The sequence below is a fragment of the Malaclemys terrapin genome, chromosome 3 (genome assembly GCF_027887155.1).
Source record: "Malaclemys terrapin pileata isolate rMalTer1 chromosome 3, rMalTer1.hap1, whole genome shotgun sequence".
NCBI lineage: Eukaryota > Metazoa > Chordata > Testudines > Emydidae > Malaclemys > Malaclemys terrapin.
This window is the reverse complement of record NC_071507.1, coordinates 63,526,960-63,554,113: the sequence shown is the minus strand read 5'-3', so window position 1 is coordinate 63,554,113 and position 27,154 is coordinate 63,526,960. Positions and strand designations below refer to the sequence as shown.

The window sequence follows — 27,154 nt, the reverse complement described above, 5'->3', positions numbered from 1 at the left end:
CTGGAACTGGGGGTGTTGCTGCCCCCACCCCCCTCCCCCCAGCTTGAAGTGATTTCCTTCCTATAGAGGGTTTACAGTTTGTATAGTGGGGGTGCTGAGAGCCACTGAACCAAATTGTTCCTGCACTGAGATCCTCAATCTCTGCTCAGCTGCTACCCAACTCTGGAGGCATCTAAATGTCATTGAGTCTCCAAGGCAGCTAAGTTTCTACTGCTGGGTATGTGCACTGCTGCCTCATTCCTGCTGATTGTTACCTACCTCAGCTATGGACCCTGCCTGTGTAGGTGTTCTTGGAGCATGCCTGATTCTACCCAAAAAAAAAAATGGCTAGGGGCTAGAGAGGAGGCAGAAGTGGCCTCCCTTTAGTCCAGTGCTTAGGTCTACCACATCCTATCTGACACAGGTCCCCAAACTGTGGGGTGCATCTCTCTAGGGGGACATGAAGGAACATGGGGGGGGGGGGGCGGGGAGTGCAGCAGGGCCCAAGTCAACCCCCACGGGGCAGGGAGGGAGTCCCATGAAGACCCGCTCCAGTCCAGCCATGGGCCCAGCCCTGCTCCTGCCTCCAGCCATAGCCCCAACTCTGGGAAGGGGGTATGACACTGAAAAGTTTGGGGACTACTGCTATGTGAAAACCCTGGGTTCAGTACCCCTCCCCCCCCTGCCTGATGTGGAGTAGGATTTGAACTGGGTATCCCACTTCCCACAAGAGTGCCCTAACCAGTGGTCTAGGGGATGTTCTAGTGTAGGGCTCTCTGTCACTCCTGTTGAAGCTGTTCACTGGGTGTAAATAATTAAAAATACACTGGGCCAGTGAGTGAGAATGATTGTGTAGTCCAAGGGCTAAAGCACTCTCCTGAGAGGTCCTTGTTCAAATCTGTTCTTCACTTCAGGCAGAGGAAGAAATTGAAGCTGGGTCTCCCCTATCCTGGATGAGTGCCCTAACAGCTGTAGAGAGACTGAGTGGTCAGTGCTGTAACATACAACAAATGCATTGATCTACAATGAGGCACAATTACTGTAAATGAAGTTAGAAAGCTGCCTTCTTGCGCAGAGCTATCCAGACCTTGTGGTTGAACAGTGCATTCTAACATGCTGTGCTCGCTGACCTTTGTGGCACAGTTTGCCATATGATGCTCTGTAGCCATCCAGGAAGAGGGTCTTGGTCACATATGCCTGGAAGAGTGAGACCTTCACACCTGTCACTTCCACTTCAGCTACTGAACCCAGGTCAAGTCACTCTAGAGATGAAGACAACTTGGGTGGGCTTTTCTGTGGGAGCTGCTGCCCTTGCTCAGAAATAGGGGGACATTTTATCCTTAAACAGCCAAAGTGCAGTGCAATGTTGTCACATGTTAAACAGCAGCCACCCATTCTCAGGATACAGCAGGAGTTTGCCCTCAAAAATGCTCCTAGAATGAAATAGGACAAAATACGCCTACCTTTCAGTGGGAATTTAATGGTTATTTTTAAATTAAAAGCTCTAGAAATTGATTTTTAACCATCTGGCATTTTTTTGAGGCTGATAGCTGCAGCTACCAAGCAAATGGATATTTGGCTTTATAAAGTGTTATCAGAAATGCAGTTATTAATTACCTCAGGCTGGTGGTCTAGCAATGTGCACCCATTTATCTGTGCATACTGCCTCCCGCTTGCTCATGGCTCACAGATGCTCCACCTTTCTGACCAACTGCCTGATATCCTGTGCCAGGAGTTCTGGTTCCTCGAAGGCAGCAAAATGCCCCCCACGTGGCATGTAGGAGTAGACAACTATGTTCTTGAACAACTTCTTTGCCCAGGAGCGTGGGCAATGTGCAAGCTCCTGGGGGAAAGCAGCAATGCCAGTGGGTACGTACACTCCAATCCTAAAAAAAACCCAAACAAACCAAAAAATCCCGTTAGGAGCTTTTTAAATCAGTGCGTGTTCTTTGTGGAGGGAGATGTTATTTAAAACATTTGGTTCGCTTATCAATAAAATGTCAGATAATCAAGCTCAATCAGATCTATTCACCAAAGAGCATTAGTTCAAGATTAATCAGCACAAATACAGAAAGATAGGGGTTAAATCATTACTACTCCATCGATGTAGGAAACCATCCACAGTGCAATCTGTTCTGGAAAAATATATACTCACTACTGAGTAGCATATATACCTTAGTATATTACTGTGACAGAAAACTCTCCAAATTTGTTTGCATCAGGAGTACCCTAATATTTCTTTTCCCATGCAGTCTGCACTGGTTGTTCAAGGTTACTGGAATTCTGTACGCAGTTTGTTGCAACAATTCAACCAGTTTGCCTATTAGTCTCACAAACCTCAGCAGAACAGTTATCTTGTTCTTGACGATCTCTACCTGTGCCAGGAACAAGAGTTCATACATTGCAGTTTAATATATTTCAGTACAGAGCATAATGGGAAAAATGGCTCACTAATACTTCTTCGTATGGCTGATATAGATTTAGAGCACCAACTATCATTTTACATTCAGACGGTTAAGCCAAGAGTAGCAGAGACTGTCGCTGTGACAGCTGCTTCATATCTGTGAATTGGGCACTGAGTTGTATGTTCCATGGTCTGTTCTGGGTGACCACAGTTGCACACTGAAGAGTCTTTAATTTTCCAATTTGTGCAGCAAGTATCCTCATCTGCCATGGTTTGTGCGGATGCGGTTTAGGGTTGCCCATGAACTTCGCAGGAGATCAAAGCCAGGTATCGTCGCATCAGGTCTTTCATGAGGTGTTTGTGACTTCTTGAGAACTCCATTCAGTCTTTCAATCTTCATCAGAGTTGAAGTTGCAGTGGCGAAGGTTAAACGCGTGTGTCCAAAAGGGCTTACACGACTGCGAGCAGGGGTGAGGAATGTTTGTTAAGGTGCTGGTGGATGGGGAGACATTAATTTTCCATGATCCACTGGAATTCTCAAAGGGTAATGGCATCATGACGAATGGATGGGGGAGCAATGTGCAACAGCACCAGCAGCCAAGGTGTTGGGCTCAACTTGAGGATTCCAGTGATATACCGCACTGCAGTATTCAGTTAGACATCAACAAGTTGAGTGTAGCTACTTCTGGCCCATACCACTGCACGGTATTTGCTTCACTTTAATATAGTTATAAATCCTTTTTAGAAATGCATACTATTGGCTAACAATTTTGTCCAACAGTCCCCCATGTTGTACCCAGCCACAAAGACAAATGGAATGAGTGGCTGAGACTCTTGTTTGAACCCAAACTAAGCTCTCAAGTAGGTTAAAGCTGTTTTGATTCTCTGTAGCTGGAAATTTGAAGGGTAGTAGAAATGTAAGTGTCTAACCATTATATGTCTGCCTTGTGGTCAATTGCAATTGGACTAGTGGCAAATGAAAATAACTTGCCTCGTGTTTTAAAAACAAACAAACAAAAAAAAAACCCTGTAGATCATAAATCCGATTGGCCCAGTGAGAGCAGACGGGCCTGGTGACCCTGGTATGGTGAGTTTGCCTTTCTATATGTATGCTGTCATATCTTTAATTAAGGCAACTTGACATCATAAACCAAATTGAGCTGACTATTCAATGGTATAAATCGAACCTTACATTTGTTATACACTGAGGACAATACCATTTAGCTAATTGTTTGTCACTGATTAAAGCAGGCAATTTACCTTGTTCAGCATTCCTTAATGAATTGGTTTAGCTAGTTAACACATAGCTACCATAGAATCTCTTTAACCATGTGATGCTCCTTTATTTTCTGTAATTCTAAAATTTTTACTTGTATTTTGTTAAAACCTTTGAACAGTTTCACACATTGTATGTAGTATACCTTTTTTCAATGGCCAGACCATCAGTACCAGGCACCATAGGTTTAATAATTGGTTGGATGCTGATGTTTGAAATATTTGACATATCTTTTGATATTTTCCAAATCTGCTGACTGTAGTTGCTGGTAGGGCCTGCACTGGCACAGCAAATTGAGTCATGGCCGTAGGTACTGCTGCCTCCTGGGAGTGCCTCCCTTCTTCTGGCTTACTACTTAGGCTGGAGAGATAGTATGTGCCATTCAGGCTCTGAAATGCTTCCACTGAAGAGGTAAATCACAGTGTTGGACTAGAAACAACCACAGACAGCTTCTAGAACAGCTTTGCGTGCTCTAGACTAGACCAGTTTAACACTTACTACACTTAAATGTGTGTGGCAGGAGCCCACACCCTCCCATGTAATTGATCCATCTCCTCTCAGTAACTGATTGCATTTTAAAGCCCCTGTTGCTGTTGTGCATAGACCCCCTATACAAATCTAAAGGAATCAATTCCACCCTTTAAAGGACAATTTTCTCAGTTTCCCTATAGTGCCTGAAACTAATGGTAGCCAGTCTTGGGGTGGGAAGGGAGGAATCATGCTCAGCAAAGTGCTCCTGCTTAGCCTTATCAGTGGCAGTCAGTCAGCTCTTTACTAACCCAAAGCTAATACCTGTTCAGCATACCAAATTCCAGATAGTCAGCCCTGTTTTGCTTAACTACATTAACACACTACCACCTCTCCTAGAAGGCCACTCCCTTTGTAATACCTTTTCTAAATTCTCCTTCCATGTGTTCCCTCTTTACTTATCGCTGTGGCTCCTAGTTGTAGTCTGTCTAAAAGTGATTACTTACTAATTCAGTGAAACTGTTGACCAAAAGGGAGAAGCTCATGAGTGTAGGAGGCAGAACTTTCACAGGAGCTAGCCTCAGACTAAACTCACTCCCAGAAGAGCTAAGAAGAGCTGTTTTGAACACATCACATACAAAACCCATGGCTGTGACCTCATGTTCCTTCAAGAAATTCTATACGTCACCACTCACCTCTACATTCCAAAAATAATCAAGCTATTTCTCCTATAGGTTGGGGGGTGGGGGAGGGGGAAGAACACATCCTGTTTGTTATAGTGATAGTACCAATACAAGAACCTGGATTGATTTGTTTTTGAAATATGTGGGAGGAGCTCAGCTACTACAATGATGGAGCCATATAAGTACCTAGATAGTTTATTCTATATGCCTGCAATGGTGTCTAACCTGCATCTCGTCCCACCCCTTCTTTACCTGGCATCAGGAGCAGTGTTGGGGTTCTTGGAAAGATTCTCCTTGTAGAAGCGCATTGATGGCACAATGGATGAAGTTACCCAATAAATCATCACATTGGTCAAAAGGTCATCCATAGAGAATTTCCTATTGAGGGATAAACCAGAGAAGCATCACTGTCACAGGGGCTACTTTCTGCACATTATCAGGTACATGCCCTGAAGAGTGGACAGCATATCTGTTCTCCACTCATCACTTGGCCCTAAGCTAAGCTGTAGAGCACTGAGCGTTGGTGCAGTAGTGCTGCAGTCAGTCCATTACAATTCTAAACTGCAAATTGCCTTGTGTATGTTCCCTTGCCCTCTACTTAAATTTACTCTCAGTGGTGGATTGTCTCACCTCCCTATTGTTGTGAGCAGCCTTCCTTTAGTTACATTTCTCCCTCACACCCATTCATTGGCATGCCATTGTTCCATACCTCTCCAGACCTCCATTGTCCATGTCCCGGAATGATCTATCGGTCCAGGTAGAGAACTTCTCCAGAATGTATGCAGCAAGTCCAATGGGGGAGTCGTTTAGTCCACTGCCTAATTCAGGAAAGCAACAGAAGAGCTCTCAGGTTCACATGGCACTGTATTACCTCCACGAAGGATAAACTGGACTTCCAGAAAGTCTCCCAGAGGGATCAAGCAGAGACTCTGGATACTACCCATCTTTGTGCTATTCCATTTGGGACAGTTTAGTACTGGCAGAGCCCAGATCGTCATTCTCAGACCCCCTAGTTTTTTAATGCAGAGAAAAGCCAAGAACTAGGACAGTCATGATGGTGGCAGTAATGGCACGATGGGAAAGTGTCCAAAGGAACTACACTTTAAAGGAGGCAGGAAGTGGGGATAGCATTCCCAAAAAATCAGTGTGAATAGAACAGGTCAGCAGGTTCTAAGTGCCCTTAGTCAGTGTTTATGAAGGTGGAAGGGTAAGAATGCTGTGCACCCACTACCCTTTTCTTACCCATGCTTTGTGAACCAAAATATAATAAATGCAGCATTTATATAGCATATTATCTGTTCATCTGGTGGGATAGGGAAGTATTTTACAGTTAAGGAAACAGTCAGATGGAGATACAGTGACTTGCTGAAAGCCATTTGTAATATTGTTAGAACTTGACTAGAACTCTGGAGTTCCTGGTTCCTAGTCCTTTGCTCAGTCCACATTGCTTCTCAAACATTCTAGGCCTTTGTCCAGATCTGACAGGTATCTCATGGACCACATGTGTCTATTATACGAACTCCACAGTCATGTGGAGACTGTACTCTACCTGCTGTGTCTGGCTTGGTGGCCTGGATGTGCAAATACCCGGTCTCCCGCAGAAGTTCATACACGTTCTTCTCCAAGTATGGGTATATGCGGCGGGCGTCTTCCCTGGTGAGGCCCACCAGCCATGGCACATAAGCCCCCAGCAGTAAAGACACCAGCCTCCCCAAACCTCCTAAGGTGATGAAGACTAAATTCAGATGAAGCCCTTTCACGGACCTGGAACCAATAGTATTGAGGAATATAATAAGAATCAGCAATATGGATTAACAACAACAACAGAGAACAAAAGGGATCTTGTCTCCAGGTTCCCTCTGAGATACAAAGCTGTGCTAGGACAGCAACACTGCACTAGGCCCATTGGTACTTCCAGAAGAATGTCTTTCTCCTAACCATACATAGCTGTTCAGGCACGTGTATTCACAATTCCCTTACGTGAAGACATGTAGCAAATAGACTAGAGATAGCGTAGCTGATACAAGCACCAGCACAGCTGTGTTGGGGAGGACAGAATAACTACAGCAGTCAGACTCCCATTTGACTTGGCATGGCACAGCCATCACTGTGGCTTGGGTTGTTCTCCTCAGAGCCTCATTTTGAACCCTAGATAATGAGGACTTCATTGTGCATTTTCTGAGAAGCCTGTGGTGAACCACACATGACTCTAAAGCTGCCAGAGACTCCCTGCCCTGGATGCTAGCTGCACCTCACAGTCCTCCTCCTACATGGGGCCAGATCCTCAAAAGTATTTAGGTGCCAGACTCCCATTGAAATCACTGGGAGTTGCGAGCCTCAATACTTTTAAGGATCTGGGCCATAATGACTAACTCCTTTAGTGTCTTCTCCCTTGATTTGGTCTCCTTTCACCTATGAAGCTAACATGGAGCACGTGCTTTACAACAGCTCACTGTCTAAGGCTATGTCTACATTGCACTTTTGTCAGTAAAACTTTTGTTGATCAGGGGTGTGGTTTTATTTTGCCAGCAAGAGAACTCTCTCCTGCCGGCAAAGAACAGCTACACGGGAGACCTTATAGTGGCACAGCTGTGCAGCTGTAAGGTACGTAGTGTGGACATAGCCTAACATTTAACTTCCTCTTCTAAGAGCAGCCTCATGTTTCTCCTCCACCCAGATGTTCTAAACTTGCATTTTAGGCGGGGAAGGAACGTATATCTCATGCTACCATTTAACCTCTCAAAAGGTTTCTCAACCAGATTTGAATCTCCTCATTACCTCTCCTTTCTGATTTGGAAGAGAGATCACCGGGTGGGCCTATTCTAAGCCTTAAGGCTGCCTTGGAGAATGGAATGGAGAGAGCACAGTTCACATTCACAGCTGACTCAAAGCTGGGAGTGATCATAGAATATCAGGTTGGAAGGGACCTCAGGAGGTCATCTAGTCCAATCCCCTGCTCAAAGCAGGGCCAATCCCCAACTAAATCATCCCAGCCAGGGCTTTGTCAAGCCTGACTTTAAAAACCTCTAAGGAAGGAGATTCCACCACCTTCCTAGGTAACCCATTCCATCACAAATACTTTAGATAACGTTGAAATATGAATGCAATAGAACAAGCTTGAGAAATGGGCTGAGATCTATGAAACGGGAATGAATAAAGATGAATGCAAAGAAGGGGGTATATGTAAGAGGGAATAATCCAATGCACAAAACCAGAATGGAAAAGAGGAGCTAGGCAGCGGCAAGGCATCCCCAAGAATGATCTGGATTTGCGGGGTAGAGTGCAGGATAAACTCAACAGGAGTCAGCTATGCATTGTTGCCTGTACTGATTTGTATTATCAGGATGGCTGTGTAGATTAGCTGTGAAGCCAGAGCTGTAGCCTTACATTCAGCTTGGGCCCTCACTGTGGCAAACATTTTTTAAAAATGGCCACTAATTTTGGGTGTCAAACTTGAGGTATCCAAAAACTGGGACACTCAACATTAATGGCCATTTAAAAAAATGTGGATCTATGCTATTTCTTTCTTAAAAAGGACACTAACTCTATGGAGAGAGTCCAAGTGACAGCAACATACATAGGAAAAAGTATGGACAAATCAGAGGAAAGAAGAGTGCTTTACTCAAGATGAAACAACTCTACAAATGCAAAGGGGACTGGGACCAATTCTCAATCAGCTTCACAGATTCCAGTTATGGTGCTTGTTTTGGGGTCAGTTTACATCCTAGGATCTCTCTACTAATTATGTATTATGGTAGGTCAGGAACCATGTTCCAACTCTAGCTAAGGAAAGCTTAGACCCCCTTACGGGATTGTAGCTTTGCTTCTTGCTCTAGAATCCAGACTACTGCCTACCAGCGATGCAGAAAAATCAAGAGAAATAGTTTCAGAATCCTCCTGACTTCTGGTCACCTGGAGACTGCTCGTCAGCTATATTTTGGTAAAGATTCTCTGGGCTAGGGCTGTTCAAACAAGAGCTGTACAGATAACTTGGCAGAAGTCCGAGGACTGATGTTAATCCCTATCCGTTGGAGAAGATGGCAAGCATCTGAATCCTTAATACAAGGGTGCGGCTTGCAGAGGTGATAGCTCATAGAATATAATGCTCCAGCTGAGTTGCCTGACTGCTTGCTGGGATGTGCAGTCTGCATGCACCTCAACTCTGTGTTAAAGAGGAGCGTGATCAGCATTCACACTCTGGTCATCACTGTTCTGAATACTGCCAAACCCAAACATTCCAAAATCTGGAGCCAGGCCCTACAAACCATGAGATTTTTTTAAAATCAGTATATTATGGGTTCTTTCCCTTTTCCTTTTGATTTTTAAGCATTTAGGGTTCATATTTTTCAGTTCTCTCCAACTACAAGGACTAGAAATGTTATTTTATTTTTTAAATGGATGATGAGATTCTTATGTAGCCACGTGACTTCAGGAGCTGGGGAGCAAGATTCCAAATATCACAAGACTGGGGATAAAACTACCAGAGTTGGCAACAATGTGTCCTGAGTACAAGGGGGAGGGCAGGGAGTGTCATAGGAACCAGAACAGACAACTATCCCTCTCCTAACCCCCTTTGCCACTCACTTTGGCAGCATCTGGGCCATGTTTACGGTGATCCGAGAGCCCCAATCTCCCCCCTGTACATAGAACTCCTGGAAACCCAGTCTCTGCATCAGCTTGTGAAATATCCGAGCAGCAGCCAGCGTGTCAAAACCTGTGCATAAGGAGAAACCTATTATTAAACACCTGTTCTCCCTCAGTGAAGAATCATTGATACCACCGGGGACACAGGTCAATGTTCTGTTGGGTATTGCCTAATACTAGTCCTCTGGGTCACAGTGAAGGGAGACGTGGCGATTGGAAGGCTTCCAATTACCTCTACATTCCTAAACTCCACACCCACCCCTAGAGCTTTGTGACCTCAGCCCCATGGACCTTCCCAATATCACTGCAAAAGACTAACTCTTCTCTGGCAGATGGAGTTGACCCATTATCACAAAGCAGTTAGCACACTGGGGTTAAAAGGCCAAGAAATGAGTGCATTGCAACCATTTCAGTGTCCCATGGGGAAGACAAGCACTGAAAGCACCAGAAGCCTAGAATGAAGCAGATACCAGCTGCCTTCATCCTAGTATGGAGAGCGCGGGTCCCAGACTGTAGACAGCCAGGTCTCTTGGATCATCATTAAGAAGCACTGTAAGGGTGCAGGGTGCTTTCCCAGATACAACATAGGGCACAGACTCTCCTTCCCTCTTCACTTCTGCCTTCTCCACCTTGCAGATCATCCAAATTAATCTTTCTCCCCATACCTGCACCCTCCATCCTCAAATCCCTTCACTGGCTTCCACTTAGTCTCCAGCATCAAGTTCACATCCCTGCTCTTCCCGTTTAAAGCTTTGCCGTCTCCAGCTCCCTCCCCTCCATTTCCCCTTCTTCCACTCCCTATTCTCTGTTCCTGTTGCCTCCTTCACTCATCCTGCATCTTCTCTCAGGACACCTTATGGGCCTGTAACAGCCTCCCAATTAAGGTTCCCAGCGCCCTCCCTTATCTCCTCCAACCACCACTGGAACCCCCCCCCGATCCATGAAGTGTCCTGGCTCTAATGACCACCCATCTCACATTGCCCCATGTTCTATTGCACCCCTATTCCTTTGGGGAAGGGATCTGTTAGGTATACATCACCCCATTGTACAGCATGGCGTTCACCTATTGTGCTACATACATCAGAAAGAGCTGGCGCAGAAGAGGACTTGCTGGCTCAGGGGGGTCACAGAATAGGATACAGAGTCTTTCACTTCTAGGACCCTGGTTCCTTACTGGTTCCAGGCTGGGGAGACTGGCGTGGGGGTCTCAGGGAAGTGGTAAATGGACTATGGAGCCTATTGTCTATGGGGCATCAGTTCCACTTCAGCCCAAGGTTGGGGTGACTGGCTGTCTTGGGGTGTGTGTAGAAAATAAGATATGGAGCCTTTTACCAGAGCAATAATTACCTGGCTCACAAGACTAGGGCACAAAGCCTTTCACTTTCAGGGCATTTAGTGGACTGTGTGACTTGAGCTGCAAGTCTGAGTCCAGTTCCCACTGGATACGTCAACAACACAATCATTGTCATAAATGCCCCCTCCCCTCCAGCCCAGCAGAGACACCAAGGACTGACCGGTTTCTGGAGCATGAATTGCCCTCTCATATTTAGGTGTGATCCCTAGAGGTCAGGGGAGGCAGGTTGAGAGAAGTCTGCCCTGACCTTGCCCCTGCTGTACCTGTTCTGTGGATACCAGTCTCTAGGGCCATCAATCCGTCACCAGATTTGCTTTATTAAAAGAGCAGGTGAAGAACCCAACTCCCAATGTTCAGAAATTAACCCATGGTTCCAGGGATGTCTCCCAGATGCTATTCCAGAAAGCACTGGGATTCTAATTAACTCCCTCCTGCCCATCACTCACCTTGTTGGTGAGGTGCCTCGGAGAAGCCATAGCCTGGGATGGATGGACAGATGACCTCAAACACCACATCCTCATTCAGGCCATGCCCAGCTGGGTCAGTGAGCAGTGGGATGATCTTATAGAACTCATAGAAGGAGCCAGGCCAGCCATGCACCATCAACAAAGGCCTGACTGCCTGACCCTTGGGGATGCCAGGGGGCTTCACATGGACAAAATGGACTTCAATCCCTGCCACAAACCCAAGAGAAACAAGTTAATGCTTCAGTTGCTTCTCAGCTCCTGGCCTAGACCCTAAAGGAGAGAGGCAAATTCCTAGCCAGTGTTCACGGCAGAGCCACACAGAGACCCACAGCAGAGAGAGGAAGCTGCTCAGCTGGAGCTGGGAGGGGGACGCCCTGTACCCCTTTGGGTTTATGTTTGCTCCTTTGCGGAGGAGGAATAACGCCACAGTGAGAGAGGCCCAGACCCCAGCAACTATGTCTGTTGGGAAAGGAGTCCTAAATTTGTCCTTCTGAAGCTGATTCCTGTGAGGTGGTGACCCTAGCAGGCAATGGATGCCTTGGATACCTCAGCCTGCTTTACTGTATCTCAGTGCAATGGAGGGGTGATTCATGAGAGAGGGGACAGGGCAATGGGGCAGCTAGACAAAGGAAATAGAGGGAACTTATTAGGAGCACCAGGGCTGCTAGGGGAGCAATAGGTGGGTGCTCTGTGGAGGAAGAGGCACCAGGACTTCTGGAGGAGCCAAAGGGAGCATTCAGGGGCAGCTGAGACTCACCTTCAATAGTTGTTTTGAAATGTGGATATTGGTTCACAATTTCCAGCTGCTTCTGCCAGTCAAACTGGTTCCTCCAATAGGCAACAACTTTCTGCAGGTAGGTAGAGTTGAAACCATACTGGAAGGCGACTCCCTCAAGTGGCGGTGTGTAGCGGGCCTGATCCAGGCGCTGGTGCAGTTCCTGCAGAGGGAGAGTTCCCACACTGCTCCATCCCAGGCCAGGCTCACAGGGGCTGCTCTCAGTGCCCATTACCCGCTGGAGGAGATGTTCTAACAGGGGAGCCAAGGATAAAGTCTCCTGCCTGCCCAGGGCCTTAAAGAGGCAGCTCTGCTTTCTATATCATTATCTGGGGCCCAAAGGGCACTGTCCAGGCAGCCACATGCCACACAGGGCCTCCTAGATCAGGTATATAGTGAAAATATGTTTTGTATGTTATAGGTTAGAACCGGGAACTAGGGACTGAACTCCTGGGTTCTACTGCTGGCTCTGCCTCTGACTTGCTATGTCACCTTGGTTAAATCACTTCCCCTTCTGTGTCTCAGTTTCCCTGTCTATACAGTGAGGTAATCCTACTGACCTAATGCAGATTAGGGGCTGGGAGGCTGTTAATAACTGTAAAGGGCTTTGAGCTCCTTGGAGGAAAGGTGGGTAGAGGAGGCTGCTGCCTGGAAGTGCCAGGTTCTAGTCTAACAGCATTCTCCTAGAGAGCCTAAAGCATCCTGCTCGGTGAAACACCTGGGTTTCACCCTCTCTTTTTACCATGGTGCTAGGTTATGAGCCCTGGGAGCTGAGGGTGTCTTTTTATCCATAATATGAATCTGGCATGGAACCCCGTACTGCCCCAGCAAATGTGCCTCATCCCTGCCCTGGAGGGACAGTCTCCAAGGCCTATTCAGTCCTTGCAGCCTGAGCAGAAACACCAAACAACAGAGATAACTGGTGCCAGATGCAGGGTGGTTTTGTGATCTGGCCACCCAACATGAGCAGCTCCTCAATCAAATCAAATTACATCAGCTTTCAATCACTACTGACAGGGACTGGAGTGGAACTGGTGACCTAAAGGTGAAAGTCTCCATTGCTCAATCCTAGTTACCTGCCCTGCCCACTACTAGTAAATTAGAGTCTTAGTGATAGGCCTAGTCTGCACTTTCCCATAATAGTTCTGCCAGTGCTCCTCACCCCCGACCTGCAGCCCCCCGCTGTCCCAGCGCTGGATTCCCCACACACAGCTCAGCTGATGCCCTCAATCCTGACCTGCAGCCCCTTGCTATTCCTAAACCCATACAGACAGCTCTATCATTCAATGCATCTCAGTCTCCACCAACAGCAGCTTCTGCTGTTTCAGGCGTAGGCCTCTCAGCAGAAATGGTCTTGGACTCTGTGGAGATTTTGATCAACTTCCCTTAGACTGGGGCTCAGAAAACTCAGTTATTTTGTGATCTATTTGGAGTAGAACTCAAGTGTGGAGGGATGGATAGCCAATACATTGTCCCATGGTGCCAGACTGCTGTGCTGGAGTATTCAAGTACAATGCTAAGGTCACTAGGTCATCACCTTGAAGCAATTAGATGGCTCTGACTGGCTAACTCTACCTCTCTGCTTTCTACTCTCCACCAGCTGCCCCTTCCTGGATACCTCTCCCAGTTCCCTATTTCTCAGTCAGTGATACCTGAATTTCCCTGTCAGAGGTTTCAATTTGGAAGGATCGGATCCGCTCATCTTCTTTCTCTCTTGGGGGCCTCTCGCCTGAGCCCCACCATCCATCTCCCATTTCTAGAGTCTTGATCTTCCGTCTAGACAGGAGCCAACAAACCAGGAGCCCTCCAGCTCCCAGAGCAGCAGGGGCCAGAATTATACTCCTCCAGGGATATTTAAAGGACCTAGGAAGACACAAGATGCTTGCATTCAGGAACAAAAGCTTCAAGACGCTGAGACTGCACCAAGACCCATATACATACATGGTGAGTTTGGGAGGGGATGAGCACCCACAACTCCTATGAAGTCAACAGGGGCCATGAGTTCCCATCACCTCAAAAGATCAGGCCCTAGGTGTCCCTCCCAAGTTGGGGACACCCAGAATGAGTGGCCAGCTCTGAAGATGTTGGCCTAAGAGCCTGGAATCAGGTTAGAAACAGAACAACAATTTCAATAAGAGCTGAACTGAACTGCACCAGCTGATTATAGATTATATCTGACACCTTTTGAATCACAGACTGAAACTCATCTGTGTATACATGCTTGCTTGCTTTAACCTGTAAATAACTCCAATTTCTTTTTCCCAGTGAATAAACCTTTAGTTAGTTTATTACAGGATTTGCTACAGGCGTTGTCTTTGGTGAGATATCTAAGGTACAGATTGATCTGGGGTAAGTGACCGGTCTTTGGGCACTGGAAAGACCCTGAATATTTTGTGATTTTTGACTGACCATTTATCACTAAGTCCAGCTTGCCTGGGTGGCAAGATAGACTGCAGAGCCCAAGGGCACTGTCTATGACTCCATAGTAAGACTGGTATAGTGATCTAGGAGTTCAAATTGGTTACTCAGTTGATGAAATCTAATTACAGAACATACCACCAGTTTGGGGCGTCTACCTGGTTTTGACAGTCTGCCCTGAGGTCGGCTACTCCAGACAGCGTGACAAGGGCCATCTCTATCTGCTGCCCCCATTCCTTCCCCAGGGCTGTCACTCTCTAGGGCCCATTCTCACCATGACACTGGCCCTATATCATATTGCAATACGGTGCTGTAAACTCAGGCTATCTAGGAAAGTGTCACGTAATCAGGGCAGGCACCAGCAAATATGAGGTATCATTTAAAGCCATTCAATCATCCCTCAGCTATGTGGTCTCCCCCTCCAAGCCTTGCTCCAGCTCTTCTGCCAGCTGTGGGAATAGTGATGTGTCTAGACCTGGCGTGGGGGATTGTGGAGGAAGTTAGGAGGGTCAGGAAAGGAGATTTGTGGAGACACAAAGAGTGTGAGGGGCTGCCCTGTGCCTAGCCAGGGCAGTGAAAAAGGGGGAGACAGCTGCATTTGCTCCCGCTCCCACTCCACCCACACGATCTGGAACAGAAACAGCTCCTGGTGGGCTAGGGTTGCCACCTCTGAGGTGCAAAAAAAAAAGGGAGATCCTGCTGATCCTGAGCCAATAAAACTGGCCAGCTGGCAGTGTGACCGGAGCACCCTGACAGATTTCCCAGGACAGCTACCTCAAAAAAAGGACGATCCTGGGAAAACCTAGATGGGTGGCAACCTGAGTTACTGGAGACCCCGCAGCTGAAATGGGGCAACATTCTCTGAAACAACCCCAGTCAAGTTGCTGAGCAGGAGGCTCCTATCAGTTCTGCCTGCCAAGAGGGAGCAGGGCTCCTGAGAACAAAAAGCCTAAGCCGCCCCCTTCATGGTGCTTTCCGGGCACTGAGCAGTTTACGCAACAGGTAATCGAATCCCCGTGCACTTAAATCCCAGAGGTTTAGCTGCTTGGAGGCCTGAAATACAGAGTATCATGGCAGGTTATGGCACCAATTCAGCGCTGAGCAGCTTTAACCCTGCTAATCCGCATCAAGTGGCTCAGATCAGCAGCCCCTTGACTGCCCCAAAGCAGAGTTCACTAGCAAAGATTTCTCAGTCCAGGGGGTGCATAGTCAACCACTCCCAGGTGACCCTTCCGAATGGAATGGCTACATTGGGTAGTGTTCCGTTCCCAGCATTAGATTAGTGCTGGAGCTTGGACTAAGGGCCCTGTTGGACTTCACCCCTCTGCCATGATTCTGGATGACTAACAGCACAACCCCATAGCACTCGCCCCCAAAGGGCTCTCCTGCACCTGCTGCACTCACCGGACACTCTGAAGGATTTGCTGCCACATGTCTGTACAGGTGCCTGTGACTTGCAGTTCAGTTCAGCCCAACTCTAGTGCTGGACTTAGAAACTCACGGGCCCCAACCGCAGCTACCGCCTTCTCTGTTTTCTCAGTGACGATGCAAATGACCTATATATAGTCTACTAGTGCCACCTGTTGCCTTAGTGTGGAATTGCAGATGGCCCAGTCACCTGGGCACCTCTCCAATTCATCTGTAGTTTTGGATGAGACAAAAAAGTGAGACCTCGTCCTAAGCATCAGGGTGTTCTAGCTGCATTCTAGCCTAGGGAATCATATTTTGCCTCCCTAACATTCCAGTGCAGTCTCATTTGGATAAAGGATTCTCCTTCACTTCCTGTCCTAAACTGCCTTGTAGTACCATTAGTGCAGAATGGCTGCTGTATTTCACCCCTGAGATGCTGACACTTCATTGATGGAGGAAGAAATTTTCTGTGTCTATGCAGTGTTCCAGGTGAAATGGAACAATTAATAGATTTCAAGACCAGAAGAAACAATTGTGATCATCTAGTCTGACCTCCTGTGTAACACAGGCCAAAGACTTTCCCTGAAATAATTCATGTTTGAACTAGAGCATGTTTTTTAGAAAAACAACAATCATTGAGATCCTTGGTGCTGAAGTCCCATTTGCTGAGAGAGTCTCTCTGCATTTTCAGGGCAGCCTGCACCTCTGGCAGTGGGAGGAAAATGGGTTCCCTAGGCCTTTCAGAGCCTGGCATTTGGATTCATAAGCAGAGACTGGATTAAGAAATCAAGTGAATGAGGAGCAACAGAATGAAGAATTAGAACCCAACCACGTGGAAGGCAGCTGGGAAATCCTGTAAGAATGCTAATTAAAGTGCAACGGACTGTGATCTTTCTGAAATGAAGGAGAGCCTAAGGGACACCTTACACTGGGAAATCTTTATTATTTCTTTCTTAGCAGTAAATACAAGTGAAGTGGCCTGTGCAGTTAGATGAGGAAGTGGCTCAAAGATCCCAAGGTAAAATCCTCTGTATGAGGAATGCTGGAAAGGAACCAACATAGATAGTTAAGGCTCCAAAGAGAAAGATAAGGGCCGAATGAGTTACTCCTGGCAAAGGAGAATCAGATGGACTTTAGCTAAGATATAAGGGGAGACAGTTTGGGGCCATTAATAAAAAGGAGGCAAGGGGAGATAAATAAATGATGATCCTGGTATGGTTGAGACTGCATTTTAAATAGGGGTCTAAAGCATTGAAGTTTTGTCTGTGAGGAACTGAGGAAGCCCTGTAGGAAAAGAGAGTGCAAGGGAATCCTGGGAAATCGTCTGCTCTTGGACTGCTGCAGTTATCTTTCTACCCAGTAAACAAGAATACTTTTCTGTTATATTGCTACCTCTAGTGGCCAAAATGCAGAACATTTGGCAGGAGTAGCTATAGCTGAATTCAACAAGACTTTCATATCATTTTAATGTGAGTCCTAAGTCCACGCATTTTCTCAGGGAGATATCTGGTCTGAACTACAAAACTCTTTATTATCTACTTGATTCCCCCTTTTCTCAATACATCTGAAACGAGCAGAGTTGACCACATGGAATATGCTGATTTTCCTCCAGACACGCTGCAAATTAAATCAGCTGCTGGCAGCTGTCTCACACTTTTACCCTAGAGTTTTACTGCTGACCTGCCCTTCTAAAAATGGCAACGCTACTGTTCTGTACAGTTGTGGGTTCCAACACTGTCAGTTGTAGTGCTTGCTTAGATTACTGCAGAATACCCCCATCGTAGGAGGGAAAGCACCCTGGAGTTTGAATGATGAACATTTAACAAGACAATCTGTCTCGATTCAGAACAGAATTAAATTAAGCAGTATCATACTTGTAATCTTAAATACACGTTGCAAACATTAACAGATTCATCCGGAGAACATGCCAAGGAAATGGATAAAGGATTATTTTCCTCCCCTGCTTACAAATGGGAAACTTTCCTTAGCCATGGTTGCAGCAGGTTCTAGCACCTGAGAACCAGGAACTAACAGGAAATTGACAAGATTTTAAAGCAAAACTGACGCCTTTCCAATTTCATTGTCCAAACTGAGTGAAAGGCAGAATGCAAACAAGCAGTATCAATAAGGAAAAGTCATGTTTATCTTTACAATTATTTCAGTCCTCTCAGGAGTCATTAGTGACATAAGGAAGGACAGGATGGGTGGCTATTAACAGAATGGCTTTGCAGTTTCCCATTAATGTCACTGCTTTTCATTAATGAGAGGTGCAGAATTTGTCCCATTTTGTTGCCCTTAAGTTTGATTCCCAGGCACAATACTTGTCCTGGAGCAAAGAGAAGAGAATTCAGTCTCCATTCTACCTAGGGCATACAGACAGGTACATACATACATACATTCTTAGGACAATATTCCACCCAGGAGCTGTAAGAGGAACTCAAGAGAAGCCCTGGAGCTCTTACTCCCTTCCCAGTCTGGTCTCTAAGGAGATCAAAAAACACGAGTATTATTAAAGCCATATCTGATCGGATGGAACGTGTAGGGCGGTGGACAGGGAATTAACTCACCCAGTGCTCATTAACAAAAATACAAATTCCCCACTCACCCTGCTGACATTCCCCAAGCGGCTCTGACTACTTTAGCTGTGGGATTCATTATCTTCATAGCAAGCAGGCTTCTACTAACAATGCTTTCTTTTGTACGCTGTCTGTTCATTGTGCCTATCCGGCGTGCAGCAAAGTGAGGAGCAGGACCTACTGCTCCATGACTTTGCTGAGCTTCCCCGTTCCAGCTGCTTTTAGATTGTTCAGAAAAAAAAGGTGGCAAAGAAATTTGCCCTAATGCACTTCAGTCTAGCAGATATAACTCCCAGGCTTGAGAGATGCTGGCAGCCTGCAGCCGCTGCACAGCCAGCATCTATTATAGGGGATTGCAAACCTTTTAAGGGCATGACCCATATTTTAATAGAGAGAGAGTTTCTTGGACATCTCCCCTCCCCTTTGCCATTGCACTTTGCTCCTGATGATCATTGCATATCACCCCTATAATGACTATAGCAAACGCTCTCATGGCAAAGTAATAGTAAGCATTTGAGTGTATTTTAGCTCCAGTTTAGCACCTGGAAACAAGCAGAAGCCGTCACAGCGTAACCTGCCAGCTCACTACACACTAGCAGCAAGGGCTCCACAGATCAAAGTCTGAGCACCTGCCGCTTGAAAAGGCACCTGGACATACCTTGAGTTTGAAAGGATCTCTCCAGTGCTCAATTTGTAATGAAAGAGGTGCCGGGCTCAAGTAATTTTTTTACATTAATAACTGATGCAGCAAACCCAGAGGTGCCAGGGCTATGAACTGACAAGCCCAGAGGTGCTGCGGCTCAGCTCTGGCACAAATCAAGCACCGGATCTCTCTATAAAACTAACTCCTATGCTATGGGCCAAAAGCAGCACTCCTTGTTATTTTTGCTGATACAGACTAACACGGCTACCACTCTGAAACCTGCAATAATTTTGTGTGTATTGGGTTCCCTCTGGTGGACATAAGGAGTTCATGGCATCAGTGATAACAGTACTTTCCGCCATTCTAGCACCTTCATCAAAGGATCTCAAAGGCCTTTACACATGTCAATGACTTAAGCCTCACAAGTTAGTATCCTTATGCCTTATCCCTGTTTTACAGAGAAAAGAAAACTGAGACAGTGAGAGGGAAACTGGCGACTTATTCATGGTTCCCAGTGAGTCAGTGACAGAGCTGAGACTAGAGCCCAAGAGTCCTGACTCTCAGTCTTGTGCTTTTGTATCTTGGGGTAGAGGCAGACGGTAACTTGTAAAACCTAAAACAACCATTGTGATCTTCAGAGTCACTGTGAGCCTCTGGCTTGAGTTTGTGGAGGTGACTGTAATGCTTGGCCCTTCTCCTTAGGCCAAGACTATAACAGGGTTCAAAAAAGAACCAGATAAATTCATGGAGGATAGGTCCATCAATGGCTATTAGCCAGGATGGGCAGGGATGATGTCCGTAGCCTCTGTTTGCCAGAAGCTGGGAATGGGCGACGGGATGGATCACTTGATGATTACCAGTTCTGTACATTCCCTCAGGGGCACCTGGCATTGGCCACTGTTGGAAGACGGGATACTTGGCTAGATGGACCATTGGTCTGACCCAGCATGGCCGTTCTTATGATTGTAAGGGAAGTGTAGCCCTGGTCACCCCGACCTTGGTTAATAGTCCCTCTTTCAGAGGAACTAAGTCAGCTTCAGCATCTCAGAGAATCTCACTAAGGGAACAAATATCTCAGTGTGTAACAATGTTGCAAGGAGCCCTCCTTACTCATTGACGTTCTGGGGACCAGGCTATCACCTCTTCATGTGGACACCTCATAGCTTGCTGGCTAGAATATACTTGTGCTGTATTGGGTGCTGTCCTGCGTGTTCTGGCAGTTTCCTGGGAGCTTCCTTATCTGGGCTTCTATATGCCTCCACTAACTTCAAAAGCTCTGTGGGCTATCCAGAGCTGATCACCAGAGAGGGCTGGGAAGCATTTCCTCACCCTCTAGGGCTGAATCTGTTGGTCATCTCCCAGTTGATTTGAAGGACCAAATCCATCCTAGAGATAATTATAAGGAGACTGGATGAGGGTCTGACAGGAAGTTCATCTTCTAGATATGCCCTGTATACACCATTGCCCAGAAATGGCCTCGCACAGGAAAAATCCACATATCACATGTTCACCTTTTAATAGCACTAAGGGCCTCTGCACAATGCATTTCCCGGGGACCTGGTGGCTCTGTCTTGGGCCATCATTTCTTCTCAGGGGGGCACAAATCCCAAGAAAATGCTCCACAACTAATTTGTTATTGCTTAAATCAAACCAAGAACTCTCATCCCTCTTGCACCGAACATGTGGCTGAGCAGAGAGTCTGTGGCCTCTGGTTGGGTCCTGGAGCCCAAGGAAGAGCTCTACCCATGCCCCAATACCCATAAACAATGGGCAGGAAAAGACGCCCCCTTCCCAAAGGAAACAGTGGCCTCAGCTGGTCTAGAGGAGATTTGTTTTGCCCCGAAATCTGCCCCAAGCATGAATGGCGGCCTCTGTACTCAGCCTTGATTATTATATCTCGGTAAGAAATGCTGAACTCCTAAGCGCTTCCGAGCCGTTAATTCCTGAATCTTATTAACAGCAAATAAATTATTACATCTGAGAGCGGCTCGAGGCATCACCTCCCTCCTCCCATGGGAAGTCTGTCCACGAGGCCTCCACAGTGGCTGATGCCTCAAAACATCTTACATAAAACTTAGGTTCAGGTAGTTGCTAACAGCCTGGAGGAGTCACAAAGGATCTTCCTCTCTCCACACCTACTGTCCCAACATCCCATCATCAGATCTCCAGACCCCTTCTGCACCCTCCCCATCGCTGCCCATATACATCTCCTTCCCATGGTCTACTGTAGTAAGTATGGGAATAAAAGTTTGTGTTTTCCCAGCTGGAGACAGCCCCTTCTCTGCCTCTTTCATTCTCAGGAGAGCTCACAAATGTTTCACTGCTACCTCCAGCAAGGATTAGTCCCTTCTGTTGCTAATTAGGAAGTTAAGAGGATCCTCAGGGCACTTCCCAATGAAACTGAGACCATTACATGAATGGCAGACAGTGGGATTGTGGAGGGGGGAGGAGGAGTTACACAACAGATTTGTGGAACCAGATGATTTGTTGTTACATGTGCTGGTTTCAGAGACTCAGCAACATTAAAAAAACAAAAACAATGTTCAGATCCAAGACTGCTTATTTAGGTCACTGCTACCCAGGGGTGGTAACGGTTGGGATATCGTACTCAGCGTCTGGGTGTGAGAGTCCTGGCGCTATGGGGGTGGCAACACAAATCTGGGCTAGTACTCTAGAGTCCTCCTATGCTCAGAGGCTGGGAGTGAGAATCCTGATGCTACTGTGCTGTCAGACATTGGATCTGAGTCAGGACGTGAGTGTGGCTGAGGTAGGCAGGATTGGCTAACCCAGGGATCTGTACCCAGGTGCATGGACATGGGTGAAGTCTGCACTGAAGAATACATCCTCAGTGAGAGAGACCATCAAAGCTGGACATCCTGCTTAGGGGTTTATCCCAAGTGGCCATGCTGTTGGGACTTTAAACTGCAACTTTTTTTTTTTTTTTAAAGAATGGTTTTAGAATATCCTGCAGGGAATTAAACTCAAAGTCAACAAGAGGCTGCTGCAGAAACCTTCTCACTTACTGTGTTGATTGTTTTGCTGCTCCCAAAGTGTACTGTGCACCTGACATGGTCCCTGCCCCAAGACACTTACAATATCATTTCACATGACCCAGGAGAAGCAACACAACAGTGGGGTAGAGATGGGAGGGGATCGCAACACTAAGATGACACAGTTGACCAAAGGCTGGGGCACAGCATGGAAGAAGGTGGTTTTTTATTTGCAAGACTAAATAGATATAAATAAATAAATGCCTCTTGGAATAGAGTGCCTCAGATGACTCACTTCTTGAGGGTGTTGCGGTAGAAGAGGCAGAGGAAAGAACAAAGGTCAGGATAAATTAATATGGCTAAGGGGCAAGCCATCAAAAAAAAAACAAACCACCACCACCAACAACCCAGCAATCAAGTGTGAATGAGGCCAACAGAGCCAAAGAGAAATGGAAGGAATTTCCTCCATCATGCTCAGTAACAATGAGCAAAGGAACCCTCCCTGCACAGCATCCTCAGTCTATGGGGTTAAACTGCTAATAAAATAACAACAAGAAGTTATCATGGGCCAGATCCCAAGCTCCTTCCACTTTGTCCTCACTCAGGAAAATTCCTGGTCTTGCCTTCAGATACCTCAGTGATGGGCCTGATATAAAAACATGGTATATCGCACTAGTGCGACTGCCATCTTGTTGGGGGAAGAGAGAGGAGGGAAAGAGTAGGAATAAATGATCAGTTCCCAACAGTAGGAAGAGGTTAATTGTGTGGTACCTCCATGAATCACCACCAAGACTGGTGATGGCCAAGATAAGTCAAATACAGCCCCTTTGAATTCAGTGGTACAGTTCTCTAGGATTTCAGTGGGACCAAGATATGGATCTATGAATGATCCAGAAGAGGGAGTGATTAGTGAGGGGGGTCTGATTTGATTATAGCAGAACATTTAAGTTACTCAAGATGAAGGAGGGTTGTGAAGAATTTCCAAAGGCTCTAATAAAGGCTTTTGCTCTTGCTCCTACTGAAGTCAATGGGTATTTTAGCATTGTCTTCAAAGGGAGCAGGACTGAGCACAGAGCTAGGTGTTCGGGGAACCTGATGGCAGATGAAATTCTATGTGGACCAATGCAAGTTAAGGCATGTTGAAAGCAGTTGTACACATAGTTATGTGCCTGTTACGCACTGTGCATACCATTGGCAGGGAGGTACCAAGTTATCAGCGCTGGGTCCTCCTAATGGCCGCAGCGAGGAGCAGTAGTGCTGGCCAGACCACTGCCCATTTGGGTTTGGCTCTGTGGCCCTTCCATCATGACCAGAGGGGCATGGGGTCAAAACTGAGTGAGTGGCATATGGTGTGTGTGTGTCAAAGCCCCACTCACATTTGGCCCCACAGCCCCTGTCATGGTCAGGAGGCCCCACAGGGCCTAACCTCAGCTGCACTGCAACCCCCAGGTACCAGATTGCAACCCTGCTCACTCAATTTTGGTCCCATCATGACAGAGGGGACATGGGGCAAAACCTGAGCATGCAGTGGGGCAGCCAGCCCTGCTGTACATCACCACTGCCATTGGGCCAGGTCCTGCACCATCTGTGATAACTATAATGCAGGAACTAGAGGACACTTGGTTAAGAACAAGGAAACATTTAAAATTGTGTAGAAGGGTTGACTCACTGCAGGTGGCTGGGCGTGCTGTAGCAGTTCCTTCCTGTCTAGCGCTCCCTGCCAACAGTTGCTCTAGGGGTCTGCCTCATCTCATCACTCAGCCCTCTAGCCAGGTCACTTTTTAGTCCCACCCTTTTTTCCAGGGTGCCAGAAAGTCCAATAAATCATTTAAAGGCTTTGCATCAGATTTCCAGTCTCTGACTTTGGGCCCAGGGATCCTTACATCCTTTTCTCTGGCCTTTAAAATCACTCTTATTTCCTCATGTCAGGGGGGCTTCAAACCACTTTCCCCATTGGTTAGTAAAGGAACTCAGGTCCACCCTCTATATCAGGTTCCAGTCCAGGGACCCGAGGGTGAGCAGCCAAGGTCTGCTCAGTCAGACACATAGCCACTGCTTCCTGGACTCCTTACTATTAGCCTTTCCTCAGGCCTTTCCCCCCCATCCACTTGCTGGGCTCTTTGTAATGAGCCACACCTCCCAGGGCTTCTGCCCAGAGGTCTGGTTTCTACCCTTGTATCAGGGTCAGTGACAGAAGTTTGCTTAAATCCTGTGTCTTCACAGTACATTCCCTTCCATGCGCTCCCTCCTAGCCTGCAAGAGCCTTCCTGTTTCCCACAGGTCTCACCATGCTTTAGGGCTAAACGAGTAACTACACAATTCATATCCCCCCCCTAACCCTATCTGCTCCAGTTTCCTTCCTTTATAGCTCCACCCAGCTCCTCCCCACCTGGGCTTCATCTTTAATTGTCCCTGGCTCACCTGTCAGGTGCAACCAATTGCTTTCAGAACCAGCATGGAGGTATACAGCTCATCACAAAGGGATTAAAGGAAATACATTTTATGTGGCATATACTTAACCTGTGGAACTCACTGCGGCAGAATGTGACCAAGGGCAAATAGCTTAGAATAAAAAAAAAGTATTTAGATATGTATATGAAAACAAAAACAAAAAGCCCCTCCAAAAACAAACACCTTCCTCAGCATTTGAAGTGACCAGGGCAAAATTCTGGGGGTTATCCTCATGGCTCAAGACATCCACGGATCACTGGCTATGGTAAGGAAGAAGTGTCCCTACCATTGTATAATATTTTACAGTTAGCAGTTTTATGACGTTCTTGGAGACAATCTCCCAGAATAGATGGGTCATTATTGGTCTGTTCCAGTCTGGTCATTCCTATGTTCCTACTCCCAGGATTCACAAACTCAGTCTCTTAAGGAGGCATGATAGCACATACCAGGGCACTAGACACAAGATTCACACTCCTACCCTCTAAGTACAGCAGGATCCACAAACTGTTCAACAGGAAGAAGAAATGTGCAAAGCTGCAATGCAGAGACTTAGGGGTCAGAGTAGACAGCAGTGTGGCCAATGTGATCCAGGGTTCCATACACAGAGGCAGAAGCTGCCTTTTTTGGGGTGTTTGTACAGCACATACCACAGTGGGGTCCTGGTCCATGACTGGAGTGCCTAGGCACTATGGTAATACAAATAATAAATCATCATCATCCTCTCCACAGCTCTGGTACAGTAATACATCTATATGCTGCAAATGTATTATAATTCTCACCTAAATCACATCCTCCTTTTGCTAGTCACCTGATGGCAATTTCACGTACCTGCTCCGACACACAAAGCCCATATGCCTGGAATACTGTGTTCAGTTCCAGGCACCGTGCTACCAGAAAAGTATTGGCAAATAAAAAGGAGTTCAAAGAACAGCAACAAAAATGATCATAGGGCTGGAGGAACTGATGAGGAAATCATTAAAAGTAGCAAAATCTGTCTAGTTTGCCTAGGAATGACACAATAAGAGGCTCCAGATAGCTGTAATGTGGAAATAGCCCTGATGGAGGGAGATAATTTAGTATAATAAAAGGAGGTATAACTATGAGTAATTAGAGGAAATAAGACAGGAAAATGTTCCTCATCTTCATGCTGAGTTTTCCCTAACAGTGAGACAATTTTATTATTATTTATCGAGGAACCCCAGTCAAAGAACAAGGCTCCAGTGTGGGAAGCATGGTACAGACCAGTGAAATATAGCCCTGCCCTAGAGAGCTCACAATCTATATGACAGACAGGATGCAATATGTGGATGAAACAGACAAACGTGGTGCTAGTGGGTGGGAAGGAGGAGGGAATGATAAAATGAACAGTTTAGAGAAAAGCAGGTGTCAGTCACCTGCCCAAGGAATGTGATGGAAGTCCCGTCACCTGGGACATTTCAAACTAGATTGGACAAAGCAACAGAAAATTGCTTTCAGCATTGGCCTACATGACATAATAGGATTCTTCCACCCTAATTTGTGTGATACAAGTGCTAGATCCTCCAGCCTCTGAGCACATAAGCAATAGTCCCAGTGTAGCGGGGTCCACAGCCCAGGACACTAGCACCAGGATTCATCCTCCCACCTCCTAAACATGGTGGGATCCAAAGCTCAGGAGACTACCACCAGAATTCACACTCCCAGCCTCTGAATGCACCAGAACCTACACAGCTGATGATCATAATAAGCTCTTGGTTGCTTTTCATTCTTCCCCTAAGTTTGGTGTCTAGCATCATGTTTAACCTCCATTTTTACACCTAGAGGCCCCAACTCCTGCTGTGTTACACTGGGTAGTTTTGGTGTCATGTTTAACTCTTAAACTTCTAGGCTAATTCTGAATAGCACCTGTCCTCATGATCTTCCCCCCCTTCTCTGGCATTCACCTTGAGCCCCAGAGCCTGTGAGGATGTGCTGCTTTTATCTATGGAAGAGAAGTAGAAGTCCTACATGATGGGAGCTGGGGGGGAGGAGATAGGATGGGGAGGCTCAGAGGCTGATGTTCTGTGTGGGGGCAGGCTAGCATGGCAGTGTCTCAGAAGCTCTGAATATTAGCCCTGGCTAAGCCTTAGCCTCACAGTGGATTCCTCAAGACAAAGAGTAGATTCAGTAGCCTAGGAACTCACATAGTTGGCAGGATCACACCTCGTCAGCGCTGAAGGCTGAGCTAAGCTGTAGGGCTAAAGCCGCGACACTTTCACCCAGTTAGCATCTTTCCTCCCTCCAGAGTGGAACCCCCCCAATACTGGCAAGATGATTTTCCTCCCTCCCTCAGAGCACATAGGAGAATCTGGTTCAACTCAGCCTTGTGCAAGTTTATAGGCAGTGGCCATGGGGGGCAGCTGGATTCAGCATGGCCTTTGGATCAGTGTGTGTTTCCATGGACAATCAGGCTGGGAAATACCCTGAATGTTCCCATGGGCCAGTGAAAGCAGGGCAGGGAAGGAAGGAGAAATATACTCAACATGTCTCCATGAGAGGTAAAACAAAGCCTGCACCATCTCCAAGTGCCTGAAGCAGGTGGCGAAATGTGGGCAGGGCCAGTTCTGTGCAGTTGTCTCCCATTTCACAGTTGGCAGC

At 46.7% G+C, this 27,154-nt stretch overlaps 1 protein-coding gene across 1 annotated transcript; it reads right to left on the bottom strand.

Moving 5' to 3' along the window:
• Positions 1-1,439: 1,439 nt before the first annotated feature.
• Positions 1,440-16,005, bottom strand: LOC128833964 (epoxide hydrolase 1-like). The gene is made up of 9 exons (XM_054022290.1): positions 15,873-16,005; positions 13,703-13,913; positions 12,033-12,213; positions 11,255-11,482; positions 9,395-9,524; positions 6,360-6,574; positions 5,520-5,628; positions 5,063-5,188; positions 1,440-1,865 (listed from the first exon to the last, which is right to left on the bottom strand). The coding sequence occupies exons 1-9, from the start codon at positions 15,899-15,901 to the stop codon at positions 1,664-1,666; spliced, it is 1,431 nt and encodes a 476-aa protein (XP_053878265.1). The 5' UTR covers positions 15,902-16,005; the 3' UTR covers positions 1,440-1,663.
• Between the last annotated feature and the right edge of the window lie 11,149 nt (positions 16,006-27,154).

Coding starts and splice junctions, on each gene's coding strand:
- LOC128833964 (XM_054022290.1), bottom strand. CDS start 15,901: ATGTGGCAGCAAATCCTTCAGAGTGTCCG. Junction 9,525..11,254: donor CGAGGCACCTCACCAACAAG/GTGAGTGATGGG, acceptor CCTTATGCACAG/GTTTTGACACGCTGGCTGCT. Junction 5,629..6,359: donor CACCAAGCCAGACACAGCAG/GTAGAGTACAGT, acceptor TTCCTGAATTAG/GCAGTGGACTAAACGACTCC.